Below are 18,942 nucleotides of genomic sequence, written 5' to 3' on the forward strand. Positions count from 1 at the left end.
AACAAACCTGGCTAATTGGAAAAGTCATCTGAATGCGGACGATAACGACAAAAATCGACTTTTGACTTTTCGCCCTGATTTCATTAAGAAGCGGGCAAAAAATAAACACCAACTGTTTATTAATCTATGCTATTGATCTGATTCTCCTTTGGATATGTTTTCACCAGTAGGGGGCAACTTAACATCTTTGGCCATCTGTCCCACATGGCAGGACAGTGATGTTTACACACACACACACACACACACACACACACACACACACACACACACACACACACACACATCCAAAACGAAAACAAAACACTGCCATTACGTTTGAGTGCTTCTCTTAACCTGCAGCCTGCTGGTTAGCGCCAAGCAGCGACGACTAGCAGCCTCTGCGATGCTGTCGGGGACCAATTCTTGGTTTGTGAGATTCAATGGTAACACGCTGGTTGCAATGGTGATGCGATGGTTGCTGTGTGTAGCAGCATAGAACAGGAAGTAGACACACAAGTTGCAGCCACCAAGCACGGGGCCGCCACTCGAGGGCCTCCAGATTAATCCTGGGTAACGAAGGTCTGGATATTTACAATTTTTGTTTCCACTCAGAGTCATTAGTGCACAAAGTCGCTGCGCTTGTTGCCGCCAACACACCGCTACACACTCTACAGCTGCAGTAATCACAGTGCAGCGGTCGCAGCTATGCTGTTTCTGACTACGTAGGAGCGCTAATGAAGCCGCCACATCCACCCGTAACAAACCTGGGAGAGCGTTAGAGCGATGGAATGGACTCTTGTCTGTGAAACAGAAGGACATGAAGGCAAACAGAGGAGAGTGGGATGACTTTTTTTTCATTTCCCTTGTCACGTCGTGGAAACTGAGAGAAAAAAAAATGGATGGAAGCAGGCGACAAAGGAAAAGGACGGGGAGAAAATAAACTTACTTGTGCCAGAAAACCCTGAGAGGCCCGATGGAAGAGAGAGAGAGAGAGAGAGAGAGAGAGAGAGATGGAGGAGGAGAAAAAACAAAGAAAAAAAAAGATGATGAGAAAACAATATTGCAGAGAAGAAAAGGAAATGAAATGAGAAATCTGAGTGATGACAGGATGGGTTGGTGGAGTTGGGGTGTGGGGGTGTGCGCTGACACGTTGTTAACACGCCGTCACACGGCGGCGACGGCTCGGCTTTGTTCTGCAGCCGCGCCGCAAATTAAAAAATAAAAATTGCATTTTGACTCCGACTTCAACGCCGCCGACCGCTTTTCTTTCCGTTTGACGCCTCTCTTTATCGCGCCGCTCAGCCGTCGGGCTTCGGATGGAAACGGCGTCAAGGTTTTCAGAGGAGCTTTTTATTTTAATCTTTGCCACCGAAAAAAAAGAATAAATAAGAAAAAAAAAAAAAATCAGATTTCAGACGGCGCAGCGCCAGCTTGCCCACGCCGGCTGAAACAGCGAGCGGGACGCAGGTGTTTCCTCGTTAGCCAGACGAGCTGCACAACTTCCCTAATTGTCTGTACAACTATTTACCTGCAAGCACAAGTTTAAACCAGCGTCCATCCATCCATCCATCCGTCTTCTCTACCTGCTTTGTCTTTCACTCAGGGTCACGGGGGTCTACTGGAGCCTATCCCCGCCGTCGTGGAGCGAAGGCAGGGTTACACATCTGGACAAGTCGCCAGTTCATCGCAGTCAAACCCAGCGTGACCAAAAAAAAAACCCCAACAAAAACGAACCTTTCTTATCAGCTTCAAGGCAACGCCAGACGCGACGCTGCTGCGGCTGTTTGATGTCTGAAGAAGCACAAACAGACGCAGGAGAAAGCGGAAGATGATTTAGGATTCTGACAGGGAAACGCAGCCTGCTGCTTCTAATTGGAGTCTGGGCCAAACTGGCTGCTCTCCGGACCAACACGCTGAATGGAAGATAATTATTTTTTATTGTCTTTTTTTTTTTGACATTTTTGTTCATCTATGACGACCAAGACGATGAGTTTGCTGTTAGTGAAGGCGGAGCTTCTGAGCTGCAGGCCAGTGGGGAAAATTGTAACCACTGTGACTCTCGGTCGGCTCGGCTCTCTCTGCTGGCGTCGCTGGACGTGACACCAATATAGCCAATATATAATGGACGGCTTAGCCCCAACATTATGTGTCAGCGCTCCAGGGATTGACTGACGGCTCTTTTCAGCCCCTCATCAGCCTGTTTGGTTCCACCACCGCTCGGCGTGTGGATGCTATAATGCAGGTCTAAGTGTGACGGCACTTCTTCCTCTGCAGCGTTTCCATGGAGGTGGCCGGATGTCAATCAGCTCACTAATTGCACCCGAGTGACAACCGGCCGACGCCGTGATTGGCGAGGACGGGTCGCGGCGCTGCACTCGCTGAGCTCTCGGCGGTGAACGCAGCTGAAACGAGACAGTGGCGGAGACGGCTGTGAGTCACCAGACGACAGCGGCGGGAGCCGGTGAGAGCACCTGCAGCGACCTCGCTCAACGTCCGATACCCAATCACACGCAGGTTCCCAGGCAGAAACGTAGAAGGCGGAGAAACAGTGGAGAGGACGCAGAGAATCAATCAATCGGCTCTCGCTGCGGAAAAGCATTCTCAGGCAGAATCGGCCGCCGACAAAACAGGAAGTAGCAGAAAACGGCGGGTGGTGATGGAAGACTCAGGCGAGCGGTGTCATTTTTTCCGTCCCGGTGGCCTGGCTGTGGAACAAGAAAAACAGTCGAAGAAGAAGATGGAGTTGGGCTTGAGAGCAGCGGCAGCGAGGCGGGGTTAAGGCCGTCAACAGGAAGTGGAGCGGCGGTGGCAGCGGCGGCGCAGGGGTTAGAGGGTCAGGGGGGCGGGGCGCTACTTACGGACGGGCTCGGTCTTGAAGGGAGTGGAGGGGCTGCTGTCGCCCTGACCTTTCCCGTTGATGGCCGACATCTTCACCTCGTACACCGTCTCCGGCTTCAGGCCCCCAATGGTGAGCTTGGCGTCGGCTGCAGAGCGGGAGGAAGAGGAAGCGGAGGAGGAAGGAGGAAGAGGAGGGGGAGGGAGTAGACGAGGAGGAAGTCAGTTCGCTCCCTCTGATTTAGTCAATCACTCGTGAACATGTTAAACACATTGTGGCCGCGACGCTTCCCGTCTCGAGGCGACAGGAGATAATTGCCTCGAAGCAACAAAGAATTTCAGATGATTAAACCGGAAACAAAGAGCGATTTCTCAAGGCAGCAACAGCAGTAATTTAGGATTTGAGGCTTAGTTGTTGTCGTTGCTTTCTCCCACACTCAGGATCACAGGATGCTCAGGCGGAGCGTCTCAGTTCATCTCATCAGTCGAGCAGAATCGAACAATCAGAGTCTGTAAAACACCACGCAAAGTGATGTCATCAGGGGAAATCACAGCACCAGCGTTTATTCAATTATCAGGGTTGTTTACTGTCCCGCATCACTCTTGGGGACTCTTTGTAATAATATGCGTATGTTTATTTATGCGTGTGTGTGCATATATCTGTATACATATATATGTATACACACACACACACACACACACACACTAAATTGTTGTCTTATGTTTATTTGTTGTCGTTTTTTCCTTTTCTATTCATTCATTCATGAGATCTGCTGTCGTCAGGAGGAGACGCAGCAGCGAGGGGGCGGATTCTCATCAGCGTGCAGCGGCTGCACACTCTGATTTCTGCCTGCTGAGGAGCAGCAACAGCAGGGCCGGACGCAAAAGAGGCACAATTTAACTCGGCGCCTCTGTCTGACCCCCACGGAAGACCGCTCACTTGTGTGTTGACGTGAGCCGCAGCTAAACGGGTAACAATAACACAAAAAAAAGAGGAAACAACCTCTTGCTTTTGCCTCAGATAACGACATAATTATTTCAGTCAGCGGGAGGCTCGCGGAGGTAATGGAATAGTTCTCTTGGCGTCTCGAGATAATGACCAGAATAATGCAAGAAAAGCAGAAGAAAATGAAGGGAAATTTTCCTGTGGCTGGGATTCACTTCGAAAATAAACACATCCAGCAGCCGCTAGTCGAGTCCAGCTGGGAGAGAGTGAAAGGAGGATTTTCTTTTGAAATCTGAAACACAATGTGCCTTGAAATTCTCCTGCTTTTCTCCGTCCTCTGCTGGCTCTTTGTGGCAGGAAGTTACTGTGAAGTTTTGCGTCAGGAGGAAACAACAACAACAACAACAACAACAACAACAACAACAACAACAACAACAGTTTTTCAAAAAGGTTACTGGGGTGTTAACAAAGTACACAGAGTAATTAAAGAAAACAGTAATTTCCAATAGGCAGCAGCTCTGAGAGACTTCTCGCGCTCTGCTAACAGCTGGAAGCAGTTCAGGGCAAACGGTGAACCGTTCACTGGGAGGCGTGACGACATTTTGTGTGGCCCAATCAGGCGCCAGCGTGTTTGCACAGGCGGTGCAGAGCAGAAAGTAAATGCCAGGAAAAGGGCAACCTCTAATTACACTGGGCTTCTGTGGGTTTATGAGCGATTGTGCTGCACGGACAGGAAGTGACAGGCAAGGTAGAGTCATCCACGCTGAGGAAAAGTAGTTCTGGCTGAATTCATTTCACAGATCAGACAAAACAGGATTTCTGAAAATGATTCCTATGGTTTCACATTCCAGCGCTCCAACCAGTTTTATTGGCATGCTAGCAAGCTGCCGTTCACCCACTGCTTTCTCCCACCACCTTAAAATGACATCTTGCTATGCAACACAAAGAAACAGCAATTTCATGGATGAGGACAAATTTTTGGCAGTCGATGCGAAGCGGCTCCCGTCAACATTCCCCCCCCCCCCCGATTACGGCAAATGTGTTTCCCATTAACGTCTTAATGAGACTGGCTGGCTGTCGGAATGAGACATGCAAAAAAAAAAAGAGAGAAAAAAGTGGGGGAGGGTTCAGTGTGGGGACACTGCTAAAGTAGCACCGAGCCACGCTAGCTCACAGCAGCAACGTCAAAGAAGAAGCTCTGGCAAAACTACAAGTGGAGCCACGAACCATTAAACAGTGTGTTTAGCCTGTTTCTGCTGCCGTGGGACCTTTACAATGTGTGCTTACTGAACAAGTGTTCCACTACAGTGAGCGCGCTTTGTCGCACGCACTCCCATCGGTTCATGGGCAGTGAGTAGTAGTACCCATACCGACCAGTAGAGGGTGCCACTTCACCATGTGGAACAACGGAATGGCTTCTGTGACACTCACAGGCTCCGCCCTCTTCTGGGAGTCGCCGAACAGAGTGCGGTATCTGTGTTCACCAGCAGGGGGCGGGACTTCCTCTTACATGACAAAAGTTAGGCAACAGTGACTGTGCCTTGTTGCGCTCAGGCTCCGCCCTCTTCTGCGGCATGACGTCGATTTTACTCACAATCTCTCGCCTTGTTTGAGCAGATTGTAATTCAGCAATTTCACCACTGGGGGGGTCGCAAATACAGTAACTAGCGTAAATGACAAAAGTGACTGAGCGTCTTCCTAGCCAAGCTGAGATCGCTGCTCCATTGCTGTCACATATGTCGGTCCACTGGCAGACACGCCTCCCTCCCAGCAGCAGCAGCAGCAGCAGAGGGAGATTTGGCATAACGCTGCGTGAAAAACAACTTCAAAAGACTACGTCTTCTTTTTTTCCTCTACTTTTTTTGGGAGGTAGGAGAGGGTTCATGTTGTGCATGTTAAGAAATGTTAATTGGCTCGAACAAAAACTGCAACTTCCTCACTTCCTCGACACAGAAATGCAGCAAAAGAGTTTCACACTCAAATCAAGGTGCATAAAGGATGAAGTGCTTGCAGGTGGCTGCTGTTGCTCTGCGACCCTGCAGGTGTGCAGGCCAGCCTCTGTGGTTGACACCTGGCAGTTCTGCTTCCTGACATATGAGGGCAGTGCTGCTTCACCAGTGAAAAAAAATAAAAAATAAATAAAAATAAAAACCCAACAACACCAACACAGGAAAGGGCCTTGTGAAAACGACAGACTGTCCCTCCCTGTCAGCCCCGCAGCCTTAAAGAGCAGCGCTCGCCTCGCTTGCAAAAAAAAAAAAGGAAGAGAAAAAACACAAAGCTGCAATTATCCAGAAAACGGATGAAGGGCGCAAAGCACCGCGACTGCAGAATGCAGCGAGGTGAGGAACCGTTCAGCAGTGAGCAGCCGCGCGCGACGGGCTGTGAGTCCCGAGCGGACAGCAGCGGAGGCTGTCATCCGCTGACAGAGCGCCCCCTGATGGCCGACAGCATGACAACCATCCACATTTTTTCTTTTTTAAAGAGCTGAACAACCCCCGCCCCCGCCTCACACCCTCCCTCTCGGTGGGGCAGAGGATATTTCCTGGAGCTGGCTGGCTGTCACTTCACCCCCCCCCCCATCAGCTCCTGTCATGTTTGGATTAGCTCATATCGCCGGCTTAGATGTTCTCTGCTGTTGTTGCTGTTCTTGTTTTTTTTTTTTCCAGAAAGACGCACAGATGGAAGATGGACCGACGACACTTTCACCGAAAACACTGCAAGCACAAGTGCGAGTGAGTCAGGATGGAAGCGAGCTGAATTTTAAAGGCCTGCTTCCTGCTTTGGCAGCTTGCAACCAGCTTGTCGACCTGCTGGACCGTCGTGAACAAACCTTGTAATGTCTCCCACTTACAAGCACTTCCTTTGTTCCCTCACCTTGTTTGATGGACAGTAGTGGAAAAAAGTTTTTGGACACCTCGTGTCATTTTTTTGATGCACTGAATCAGTTTTAAGTCTCCCAAGTGCAGATTATTCCAATACAGTCACCAACATTCAGCCACACGCTACACTGTTGCGTCCAGCTCACAATTGGGCACCACATATCCAGAGTAAAAGAACTACAAGACCTCAGTTTTCTTATAAACACAAAAAAAAAAAAAAAAAAAATCCTGGCAAATATTTAATGACGGGCAACACAGTGATTGAGTGGTTAGCACTGCTGCCTCACAGTGAGAAGGTTGTTGATCCCAGGCCGGGGGCCTCTGTGTGGAGTTTGCATGTTCTCCCACTGTGTGCGTGGGCTCTCTCTGGGTTCTGGGGAACTCTGAATTGTCCGTAGGCGTGAGTGTGAATGGTTATCTGTCTTTCTATGTAGCCCTGCGATGAACTGGCAACTTGTCCAGGGTGTCAGCTGGGAGAGGCTCCAGCCAGCTGAGTGCAGGAGGAAGCGGGTATTGAAAATGAATGAATATTCAAAGACAATAATTGGGATTGAGTAAAATTTTAAGGGTGTCCGAAAACTTTGTTCCACTCCCGTATGATATAAAAACAGCAGGCTAAAATCATTGGAGTGAGACGAGCGAAGACCTGCTGCATCGCTGCCGAGCACCAAGGATAGAAACTCTGAGCTGCTTTCCTTCAGGAAAAAAAAAACAACACTTTTTTTTTTTACATTGGAATATTTGTTTGCTGTGAGATGCTGAGGCTGCCGCGGCGCCGAGAGCCTCGTTTGGAATGAAAATGAGGTGCAGCTGATGCAAGAGAAGCGTCTTTAAGAGAATCACAATAAAGAGGCTCCGCCGTCTGAGGAGGGGATTTAATAACATCCTGCGCTCCCACTTTGCTCCATTAGAAAGCCACTTTCTCAAGGGCTTCTGGGTAAACGGGAGACTCCATTACAGCGCGGAGGGACTTTTTTTTTTTTACCCCCGATCCACTCACCGTCGCCGGGCTTGTACTCGGCGCTGGTCCAGTCGGGCGAGCTGGGGAGACGCCACTCCACCTTGTACCTGAGGACGGGGACTCCGCCCGTGGAGGCGGGCTCGGCGAACTCCACCACCGCCGTGCTGGAGAAGGGACGCACCGCCTCGATCTCCGGGGGCGACGGCACGTCTGCAGCAGGGACGCGAAAAAAACAACAGCGTCGTGATTGACGAGGAAAAATCATCATGAGGCTTTTAGAGGGAGAGAGCGGCGGCGGCGGTCGCTAATGTTTTCCATCAAGCCTGCTTCCAAAACAAACAACACGTGAATTAACAGCAGCTTACAACATTTCTCATTGAAAGTATTTAAATAAATAAGGATTTAAATAAAGTCAGTGCTGGACGACGGTGGAGCAAGAAGCTGAATGACTCATTGGTGAATGGAAGCAGAGCAGTCATCTGTGTTAGTCTGACTGAAACACACAAACACTTTTACCTCACACGCATCCATGTGAAGCTGATTTATAGATTCTTAGATGTGTTGTTTACACATTTTACACTCATGAGGCACATATGTTTTATTTCCTACGGGGTGACCAAGAGATCAGCTACAGGTTTGCTGGTTGATGGAGCTGATCAGCTGACCTTTAGCTGGCCACGCCCACGTGGGGAGGTGTCGCTCAGACAAAGCTCAGTTGAAGTGAAAGCTCCTCCATCGAAACGTGGCCAGAGCCCTCACTGCCCCGACCCACCCCGTTCGCCTCACTGCCCAGAACCCACCCCTGTTGCCTCACTCCCTCGACCCACCCCTGTTGCCTCACTCCCTCGACCCACCCCTGTCACCTCACTCCCTCGACCCACCCCTGTTGCCTCACTCCCCCGACCCACCCCTGTTGCCTCACTCCCCCGACCCACCCCTGTCACCTCAGTGCCCCGACCAGCCCCTGTCGCCTCACTCCTTTGAACCACCCCGTTCGCCTCACTGCCCAGAACCCACCCCTGTCACCTCACTCCCTCGACCCACCCCTGTTGCCTCACTCCCTCGACCCACCCCTGTTGCCTCACTCCCCCGACCCACCCCTGTCACCTCAGTGCCCCGACCCACCCCTGTCGCCTCACTCCTTTGAACCACCCGTCGCCTCACTCCCCCGACCCACCCCGTTCGCCTCACTGCCCAGAACCCACCCCGTTCGCCTCACTCCCCCGATCCACCCCTGTCGCCTCACTCCCCCGACCCACCCGTCGCCTCACTGCCCCCGACCCACCCCTGTCGCCTCACACCCCCTGTCGCCTCACTCCCCCAACCCACCCCTGTCACCTCACTCCTTCAAACCATCCCTGTCGCCTCACTTCCCCCAACCCACCCCCGTCGCCTCACACCCCCTGTCGGCTCACTCCCCCGAACCCACCCCTGTCGCCTCCCCCCGAGTGGCGACGCCGAATCGGTGTGGGTATTGGAGATTGATTGGCTTCCTGGAACTGAAGTGGCTCCATTTATTTGCACTTGCACAATTAATCAACATTCCCGCAAGGCTGAACGTGCCAATTTTAGCTTGCCAGCGAATTTTCAAGCGCCGTCCCTGCGCAAGGTGTTGGAGCGACGGAGCCAAACTTGCACTCCTGGTGGGCGGCTTAACAAACAACAGGTTGACGGACGGATCGATTGACTGACGGACTGATCAATGGGTTCAATCAACCAGACTGAGTCATTTTCTCCAATAGCGGCCGTAAGTTTCACATCTCTGCAGGATGAAGAGGGGGATGCTGGGTAATGCCACTGATTTTTCTTTCTGTCGATACATTTTGGTCATTGCATGTTATTTTGCTATTATCGCAGAACATCCATCATCTTCTTCATCATGTCTTGGAAGAGGCATCAACAGTGGTGCTCTGCAGACACACCTGCCGAGATTAGCAGGAACTCCTTGGACTCTGTTCCCATCACATTGGTTGCCGTGCAGTTGTAGCTTCCAAAGTCGGTCTGAGAATTCGGGTTGACCTGAAAGAGAGGAAATAAAAAAAGAATCAGAAAGTTTTCACAACAGACACCTGTTGCCGCTCTAAAGATCTGTGCAGCGATCAAACATCTCCAGGATCTAGACCCTGGAGTTGGGGGGTGGGGGGGGCAGATCACCTCCAGGTAGCTGGTAGTCGGTGTGTGGTAGATCTTGATGTTGGAGCTGTTGGCCGACGGAAGCGGCAGGCCGTCCCGGAACCACAGAACCGAGGCGCCGGGGTGGGCTTTCACCTCGCAGCTGATGTTGGCCGGGTTCCCCTCCCATGTGTAGACCACCACCGAGCCCAGAACCTTGGGAGCGTCTGTAGCAGGACGAGGAGAGCAGAACAGCTTTAATTCCTCACCGTGGAGCCCCGATATGGAGCCGTATTATTCAAAACTGGTCGCGGAGCTGTTTTGATTGGATCACAGCTTTGTGGGTTTCGTGCAGTTTCTCTTTTATTTGAAAAAAAGGGATTTTAAATGATATAAAATCTCCTCGCTTGATGTCAAAGCCAAAAAAAAAAAAAAAAAAAAAAAACTGCTCCTTGCAGTGCAGACAAACACTTAAGAAGCTGGTGGTAAAAGAAACAAGCTTGCTAGCATTAACATCACTAGACGGTACTTCTACCTACACTGGCACATCTTGAGCACGCCTTTGAAATAAGTGTATGTCACATCATCTCCGCACTAGAAGTAGTTGCGTGTTGGCTCCTTTCAGGTTTTCTGCAGATAAGCAACACTGAGCCTCCACTCAGGGCAACAGCCTCATTTTCATCCATCGGAAATGAGAGTGCCATATTAGCGTCGTCCATGCAGGTTTTCCAGAATTTTTTTTTATTTTATTTTTTTTTACCTGAAATCCATTTATTTTAAAATACACAGAATCAGCTCGTATTAGTAAATCCCGGAAAAACTCCATCACGCTAATTAGGCAGCAACACTTTCCCCGTTCCTGTTATTCCCCCCCCCAATTTTTGTTTATGCAGCAGAAGAGACAATCTCTTCAATCAAAACGAGCCTTCGACAAAGTCCCGAGATGCGTCCGAGGCAATCGGGCTGCCTTTAATTACTTAAGGCTCATGAAAATCAACCAACAGTGCGTCTCCCTCTGCTGCTTCGATGCTGCATCCGCGGACAAAACCAGAGCCGTCAGCGGCATCGGACCCAAAACACTTCAATCCTGCTCAACCAATCACCTTTCAGTGGCTGTACAAATTGCTGGAGTGCAGCCATCGAGCACGGCGTCGAGCATTTTGACCCCCAGAATCCATAAAAAGGTTGTGGCCTGCTGCTGCTGCTGCTGCTGTTGCTGCTGCTGTGGCTGCTGCTGCTGCTGCTGCTGCTGCTGCGGCTGCTGCTGTGGCTGCTGCTGTGGCTGCTGCTGTTGCTGCTGCTGCTGCTGTGGCTGCTGCTGCGGCTGCTGCTGTGGCTGCTGCTGTGGCTGCTGTTGCTGCTGCTGCTGCTGCAGGTATTGACCTGCAGCAGCAGTAGCTCTGACTCCACTGCCAACGTTCACATGTTCGCTTAGTACATTTACATCCAACACCAAATCCCAAACCCTTTCACTGAAAACACCACTCTCGCCTTTGTATTTGCTTTTTCATTTTTTCCCCCCCAAGCAAACTTTCGAAAGTTCCCTCAAAGTTCACTTGGAACTCTATGGGACTTTATGGAACTTTATGACTCATATTATGTAATGCTGCTGCTTCTCCTCAGTTTTAATATCTGCGAATGCACGAAGGTTTAAAAGTCCTATGAAACGTTCTGCAGTGTCAAAAAGCAACTGGATCGCGGAAATGCAGTGTGAATCCTCGCTCGGCCACATCAAGAGGAACTTCCATCTCGTGCATGTCAGCCCGTCCATCAACATCAGGCATGTTTGTTCAGCCTGGGGGAAATTCAATGTGTCCTAACCCAAAAAAATAAAAGACCAGTTTACGAATGAGCGGCTGCTAACTTTAGCTCAGGGGGCCAAAGACAATCTCTGGAAGAGCCCAGCCGAGTCTTTCCTCCTCTGACTCTTGGCGCTAAAACAAAAGTATCCCGCCGATGGAACGCAGCTCAGCCAGACAAAGAGCTGAAAACTTTCCCATCAGTCTCTTCAGCGGCCTCTCAGCCCGGCTAATAGGATCACGCCGCGCGGCAGATAGGAAGTCCCCCCGTCCGCGATAACGTCTTCATTGTACGAGCGGGTGAAGTGGCGACGGGGGAGAGAGAGAGAGAGAGCGAGAGGGTGGCGAGTGAGAGCGGGCGCTCGAGACAAAGCGCCTCCTTCCTTATCGATAATTGCTTGGCAACAGTGAATCAGCCTGCTGATTACTCGCTGATTGCTCGCGCGCTAACTGCGCTAACCCCCTTCCAACAAGTCTGTCAGCGCGGCAGCCGTGATTGCATCAGGGGCAAACTGCCGCTGTGTACGAGCGGAGCCACATTAATCTAATTAGGCTTCCGCCGCCACCGCCGCCTCACGGCGGATCAGAGAAGAAGGAGCGTCCCACGTGGCGAGAACCCAGCCACTGACGACGTCGTTGACGCTCGGCCGGACGTGCACGAGCGTTGTTGTTGTGTCGATGTTTGCAAGCAGGCGCATTTCTAGGCATACTTGACCTATGCTGCTGTGTAAGATGCCCTTTGGTAGAAAGGGCACTAGACGTTCTTTCTTTTTTTTCTTTTTTTAAAATTCTCTTATATATGTTCCTGATGTTATTTTGAGGTGTTGGTGCAATTCAGTGAAAATGTTTCACGTCTTCAATCCACTGGCGATGGACACGCAATTAGAAGTTGCCTGACTCTTTGTGCATCACTAAAGGGGCGGAGTTGTCTCGCTTAGGATGCCCGGATGGCTCCAAGTGCCACTGTTTGCAAGTCTCGCTTCATTAGCGTGCCGTCACGTAAACGCTACCGCCTGCAGCAGCGTTTCAGCGGGTGGACGGAACGGAGGGCTAAATGTGCTGTTTTCCAGGAAATCACTTTTGCTAATCAACTCGCCACTGGAGTCCAGAAGGAAATATTACAGTTGTAATGTGGGCACTTAAAAAAAAAAAAACAGCAACGCATCAACACTGCACTAGAAGTGCAGGTAAGCAAGCAGCCTCTCTTAAAACAATCAGCCAAATTAAAGCAGCTGTTTTTTTTTTTGGGGGGGGGAGGGGGGGTTGGAAGCCAATTACTGCTGTCTAATGGTCTTCAGCCGTTAACTCGCTGTCTAATAACGCGGCTACATCGTGTTTGTTGCCGGTCGGACGGTTCAGCACCGCTTTCCAGTTTCACCAACGCACTGGAGCGGATCGGGCGGCACTCCGGATCGGGCGGCCACCTCGCAGGAATTTGAGTTGGGCCCGCATTCCCGTCCTGCTGTTGAGCCGAGCAGAAGAGCCGCCCGCTGCTCCTCCCTGACCGGCGGAGGAGGTGAGGAAATAATCTGCAGGCCGCCACTCGTCACCGGCTGGATGGATTCGTGTCCTGCGTTGCGATTTGTTCACCGCCGATGCGTCATGTATTTTTTGTACTTGCCGCAGGCGGGCGCGAGGCGGAGCGCGCGGCCGAAACGATGCAAAAGCAAAAGGTGGGCGGAGCTAACTCACAGCGAACTTCCAGGTGGACGGCCCGGCTGTCCTGGCCGATGGCGTTGGCGGCGCTGCACAGGTACTGGCCGGCGTAGGTGAACTGGACGTTCTTCAGCGTGAGGGAGGAGAGCCGGGCGTGGCTGAGCACCACAATGTTCCGGTCCAAACTCTGGGAGAGGAGCGAGAGAAGGAAGAGGAGGAGGAAGAGAGTTTTAGTGGCACACGAAGACCCTGGGAGTCGGTGATGATTGTAGGTTTGCCTCTTATTAAAGGGACAATTCACTTCAAACACAAAATATATCAGTCATTTACTGCCAACTGCTCCGTGGATCCAGTTTCTGGTGACCATCCCATCCAGCCACGAAACACCAGAACGTCACCAGAACCTGAATCTGCAAGTGGTCGGCTACTTTTAATGGGTGAACTATCCCTTTAACAGCCTATTTGCGAATGAGAAATGACCGGCCACACATTAACTGGTGTTAAAGTGTTAACAGTGGATTAATCACACCACCACCAAGACCATCAAGACCAGCAATCCAACGATCCCACCAGTGGCTTTTCTTTCTTCTTGCTTTTCTCCACGACAGCCAGCTGGAAAATTAGTGAGTGCCCCGACGCTGGACTCAATAACCTGCAAACACCCACGTGTGCCCATTAGCATTCCGGCTATCCAGCAGCCTGCTCTGCAGGTTTAGCGCCGAGCTAATTGCACCTGGGACTGACTCATTGCAGCCAGAATGGATGGATCCTCTCGCAGATCATGACTCATCAGTTAGCGAGCTAGCCTGGGGGCTAACTGGACCGTTGAGGAGGCTGCTTTCGCAATCAGGCGGAGAGGAGGTACTAGAAGTAAGTGGAAGTTGAGGAAATGTCATCATAAATGTGGGTAATGTCTTCTTCCCCCCCCCCCCCACCCCCCAGGCCACGAAAAGCATCCCGGCACTGACAGCTTCTGAGCACAAAAAGATGCTTTAGGAACATAAACAAGAATGCAGATATATTCCAAACCACCTACTGCAAAGGCAGCACATCGCACTTTTGAAAAATGACGCTTAATGATGTGTGAACGAAATGCAAATTCCGCCAAAACCAAAAACAAACAAACCACATAAAAACAATAACAACCCCCCCCCCAAAAAAAAAAAAAAAAAAAGAAACTGGATTTCGAACAGATTCTGAAATTAAACCTCCGCATTTTGCATCGGACCGCTTTCCCTCCCTTCCTCCCACAACACAGAGTGGTGAGATAATTCAAACATTGCGTAAGGTTTTGTAGGCAGCGCTAACCGATATTCCAGTTGCGGTCTTGTGATTCCGACGACGTGCGAAGAAAGACATTTATGGGCCGAAGCTAGCTTGCAGTGCTAGCTTAGACGTTATCACCAGGATCAGGACGTCAGAGTCCGGCACGCTGACGCAACATCCTCTTAAAACCCACCAGGGGGCAGCACACAGTCCGAGGTAGACATTGGTCTCCCATCACGTAAACTAAGTAAAAGAACCGAGCGAAAAACAAAACCTGAGGCGATCAGTCAGGTTTCTGCTCCTCTTTTCTGATCGACCAGATTCAACGAGTCTGTCCGATTGTGGAGGTCAGAGTTCAGCAAACACAGACCTTCCTTCCACACCGGAGCTGAGACGCAGTGCACCACTGCGCGCCAGTGTTTTGTAGATGGTAGCGAGTTAAAAACAACAAACAATTAAATAAATAAATGAATGAACGGAGGCGTCGAGAAGTCGAGTGTTTAGAAACACCGTCGCAGCATTTCTGCCTGCGGGCGTCTCGCTGCTGAGATCACCGGGGGGAAATACATCTTCCTGCAGTGCAGCGCCACGCTTCCCCATGAATATTTCAGGCCTTGTGGGTGCCGCAAACCAGGTTTTTTTTTTTTTTTTTTTTTAAACACTGTGAGTAATCGGCTGCTATTTGTAGTATTTAACGTTTCCAAAAGTGCAGATGTGGCAGGAAAATGACTTCTGGTGTTTGCTGAACTGAGCCGAAGCGGGGGGGGCCTCGCTGGGCGGTGGAGGGCGGGAGGGGTGGGGAACGGGTGGCGGAGGGAAGGAAGGAAGGAAGGAGCCGCTGCCGGGGACGCAGGCCAGAGCCAGCGGTTAACGGCCAATCACGGCCACTCGATGAATCCTTTTAATCTTCGTCCGCGTGTCTAGCCTACGGCGTATTTCCTCGTTGCGTCACCGCCGTTCCCTCCTGCTGGCCAACCCCCGGAAGTGACGTTTTTATAGCATCAAGCTAACCATTGGTTAGCCATCTAACGATGTCGCTGTGAAACTTCAATATTTAAATTTATACGTTGTGTCTTTGCCAGTACATGCCGCTAATTTCAGCTGACTTCCCAGGATCCTACGATGCTTTGCAGCAGCACGCAAAGCATCATGGGATACATAAGTGCGCAAAGGATAGTAGCGGCGCATCCTTGGAATCGGCTAAAACGAGTGCGTATTTCCGAGTACGCATTTTGAGCGTCCTACGGACCCTTGGGAATTGGGACGAGCCTTCGCGCAGTGCTATGACGCAACTTCCTTTCAAAATGCGTACTTCAAGGACGCAGACCCTGAATTGAGACACAGCACAGCCAGGGTCTGCGGTATGATTGTCTGGAGACGTCGTCCTGCCCACCCAGCGGCAGCTCGGACCTCTGCAGAAAGACGTTGCCGCTGCATCAGCGTCAGACTGGATGAGCGTAGAAGGCGGCGTGCCGGGCGGTGCCGGTTTACAAGCTGGGGGGGATTCAGAGGATTTGCGTTGGAGGGGACGATGCCACCAGGGGGTGTGAACATGTTGATTTGGAGCTGCCGCTGAGCCTCGTGAGGGGAGCAGAGGGGGGGCCGGGGGGGGGAGGGGTGGTAGCGAGCAGAGCCTCTCCTTCAGCCACACAGAATCCCCGTCCATCCCATGGATTTGACTGGAAAATCAGGCGGATCAACAGCTTTTTCGTCACCGTCGATTCCGTCCGATTTGCCAACACTTGCGCAGAGACTGACAGTTTCTTAGACTCGGATCAGTGGCGCGGTAACACTTTGGGCTGGTGCTCCTCGGCTCGGCTCAGTTTGTTAGCGTTTCCACCATCACGCCCCTCACGGAAACCAGAACCGCCGTTTTTTTTTTTAAATGTCCCACTTGTTAGAATTTCACATTTTCACGTATCGGAAAATAAAAGGCTGATGAAACTGTGCCGCTGGCGAACAAAGAGCGGCAGACGTTTCTTTTTCTCTCGGCGGCCGAAGAAAAAGTTCAAAGGGAGGCGGACGGAGCGACACGCGACAGAAAAACCTCCAGGTTGTGGAGCAACAAAACAGTGTCGGAAGAAATAAAATAAAAAATCCAGAGCGACAACGAGACCGCAACAGTTGGAGTGAAATGAACAGAATAAATGTTGGAGGTTTGTTCGACCACATGGGGGCGATGGACCACCCACCTGGTGGGCAACGGGAGGCAGACAGCCTCGACTCGGCCAAGGCAATATTTAAGAACGTACATGAGGACTGTGAGTGTGTTGTGACCTCATTCAACTTTAGTGTTAAGGCTATTTTCTATGCTAGCATATTAACATCTGCTTAGTGCTAGTGCTTAGCTTAACAGCTGTTCAGTGCTTTGTGTGGACTTTAGTTGTGCGGATAATGTTGTCTAATGATAAATGATTTTGGAACTTAAGTGATCATTTCAAGCTTTAAGTGCACCCACGCTAAGCTGGTGCAAAGTTGCAGTGAAAACACACGTGGGCCGAGCCGAGCCGAGCCTCGTACCATTAGAGCAAACGCGCTCTTTGAGAGGGGAGAGCAAGCAAACGGTGAAACGGATTTTTCGTCGTCGTCCCAGACCGGTTATGCAAGCAGTGGCACAGCAGGGGGCGCCACTAACACCATCAGAACCCATCGTGGTTCTGATGAGTTGTCGAGTCGAGACACACAAGAGTGTGTGTGTGTGTGTGTGTGTGTGTGTGTGTGTGTGTGGGGGGGGGGGGGCGGGGGGACACTCGCAACGCTTCGGTGTGAAAGTGAAACTGTGTGACTGCGACCATATTGAAAAAGGGAACATTCGCCAGGAACTTAAGCTGCATCTTAAAGTTCCTTCTCCTGATGTTCGGTTCCTTTCTGAAGAACACCGGCACGACGGCGGCCTGAAGCTGAAGCTGCATCTCACGGTGGACATCAAACGCACCGCCGGAGCTCGTTCAAACGCTCCGTCCACGACCGCCTGTAAAAGCTCACATCACACAGAGTCACTTGCCACCGCACTGCCAGGTGGACGACAACAACGGACGGCCTCTAAATAATGAAGTCTGTCAATACTGCAAGAGTTCAAGAGCGAGCGCTGCTCCTCGGCTCCGGTTCCACCTCCCGGCAGACTCGATCTCAAGTATGTGGCGAGCCTCTTTATTTCAGGTGCGAAATGGCCAAGGTTGCGCTAATTTTCCTTTCCTTTTCCTTTTTTCCTAAAAAAAAAAGAGGCTCTGATCGGGTGCGAGGCAGCCTCTCAAACGGGCTTTTGAAAGACAAAAACACATTGTTTTTGAACGACTCTGTCTTTTGGGTTCGAACGTAAGCTAAACTTTTAGCAGTTGATGTTCAGAAAACTGAAATGTCTGCTGTAGCTGAAAGTTACTTGAAGACAAGTGATTGAATTACCACTGATTCGCTAAGCTAGACTATATAGATTGTAAATGAACAAAATTAGCACAAATAACTGCCAAGCACAATAAAAAAAAGTTGAAAAAAAAAAAAGTAATTCCCATCAAAGTTAAAAACAGAATTATTTGACTGTAATGAATCTGTTCAAGTTAGCAATCAGTGCTATGAGTTTCAACGCCTGTAGCTGGATGCTAATCAAAACACAAAGCTAAAATAGCTTCTTCTTCTTTTTCAACTCCAACATGTACTGTTTGCCACCATTTTATTACACACCTTTCCCAAACTAGAGAAGTAAGCACGTAGCTGGCGTGACTAAAAGTGATTAGTCGCTTATTTCAGCCGGTTAACTAGCTGGCTCTGCGGGTGGAACAACGACCACCTCTCTTGATTGGTTGTCTTGTCCCAGTGAATGTGTTTTTTCTTTTTTTGTGGCAGCTAGTGCAATTAGCTTGTTATGTTGTGTCAGTAATATGCTAAGAGTTTGCATGCTCCACTCCATTTCAATTGTTAGCTGAGACGTTAGCATCAGCCGTAAAATCAGAGAGCGTGCAGACTCCTGGCTGCAGTTAGCGCACAAAGCTATTTTTGAACACCGACTGTTAAGGTTTAGTAGGTGTTCGAGGTGAGTCACTGCTGATCGTGGGCAGAGCAGACGGTGTTTGTCTACGTTGGTTTTAAGGCGCTGCTGACCCGCCTACGACCTCGTTTTCAGGAATGCGTCTCTTTCCTGGGCACGGGGCGTACTGCAGGAAATAGCCGCATGCTAAACGGCCGATAATGGAGTTGTAGGCGAGGATGTGGGGGATAAAAAGCACAACATAGCCTAATGCATAGTGGAACTAAATAGATTAAATGTACTGTGCTACGTTGCTAATGGGCTACGCGTTTAGTGCACGGCTAACACCTCTGCTCTGCAATGCAGTGGATTCAAACAGAAAACAAAAACCAAAAGCAGGGAGGTGCTCTACTGGGTGAGTGGAGACTATGACTCCGGCTAGTTTTTAGTTAGCGGTTAGCGGTACCTCGTATTTGTCTGGTCGCGTCCACGAAGCCTAGAGGAGAAGCAGAGGAGGCAAAAAGGAAAGTGAACTCAAGTTAGCA

At 50.4% G+C, this 18,942-nt stretch overlaps 1 protein-coding gene across 7 annotated transcripts in view; it reads right to left on the reverse strand.

The window, feature by feature from the left end:
* Positions 1–18,942, reverse strand: part of ncam1a (neural cell adhesion molecule 1a) — a 52,408-nt gene that overhangs the window by 21,818 nt on the left and 11,648 nt on the right. For 3 of the 7 annotated variants that reach the window (XM_076032142.1, XM_076032140.1, XM_076032145.1), the window contains exons 8-13: positions 18,864–18,893; positions 13,207–13,357; positions 9,758–9,942; positions 9,526–9,622; positions 7,643–7,813; positions 2,838–2,963 (exon numbers count right to left, since the gene is read on the reverse strand). In XM_076032142.1, the coding sequence (XP_075888257.1) occupies positions 2,838–2,963; positions 7,643–7,813; positions 9,526–9,622; positions 9,758–9,942; positions 13,207–13,357; positions 18,864–18,893 (760 nt within the window). Of the gene's footprint in view, positions 1–294; positions 780–925; positions 941–2,837; positions 2,964–7,642; positions 7,814–9,525; positions 9,623–9,757; positions 9,943–13,206; positions 13,358–18,863; positions 18,894–18,942 lie in introns of those variants that run through there. The other 4 variants (XM_076032143.1, XM_076032141.1, XM_076032146.1 and 1 more) reach the window with 2 other exon arrangements.

The sequence above is a fragment of the Nelusetta ayraudi genome, unplaced genomic scaffold, assembly GCF_046127955.1.
Source record: "Nelusetta ayraudi isolate G7.1 ecotype Tasmania unplaced genomic scaffold, CSIRO-AGI_Nayr_v1 ptg000033l, whole genome shotgun sequence".
Lineage (NCBI taxonomy): Eukaryota > Metazoa > Chordata > Actinopteri > Tetraodontiformes > Monacanthidae > Nelusetta > Nelusetta ayraudi.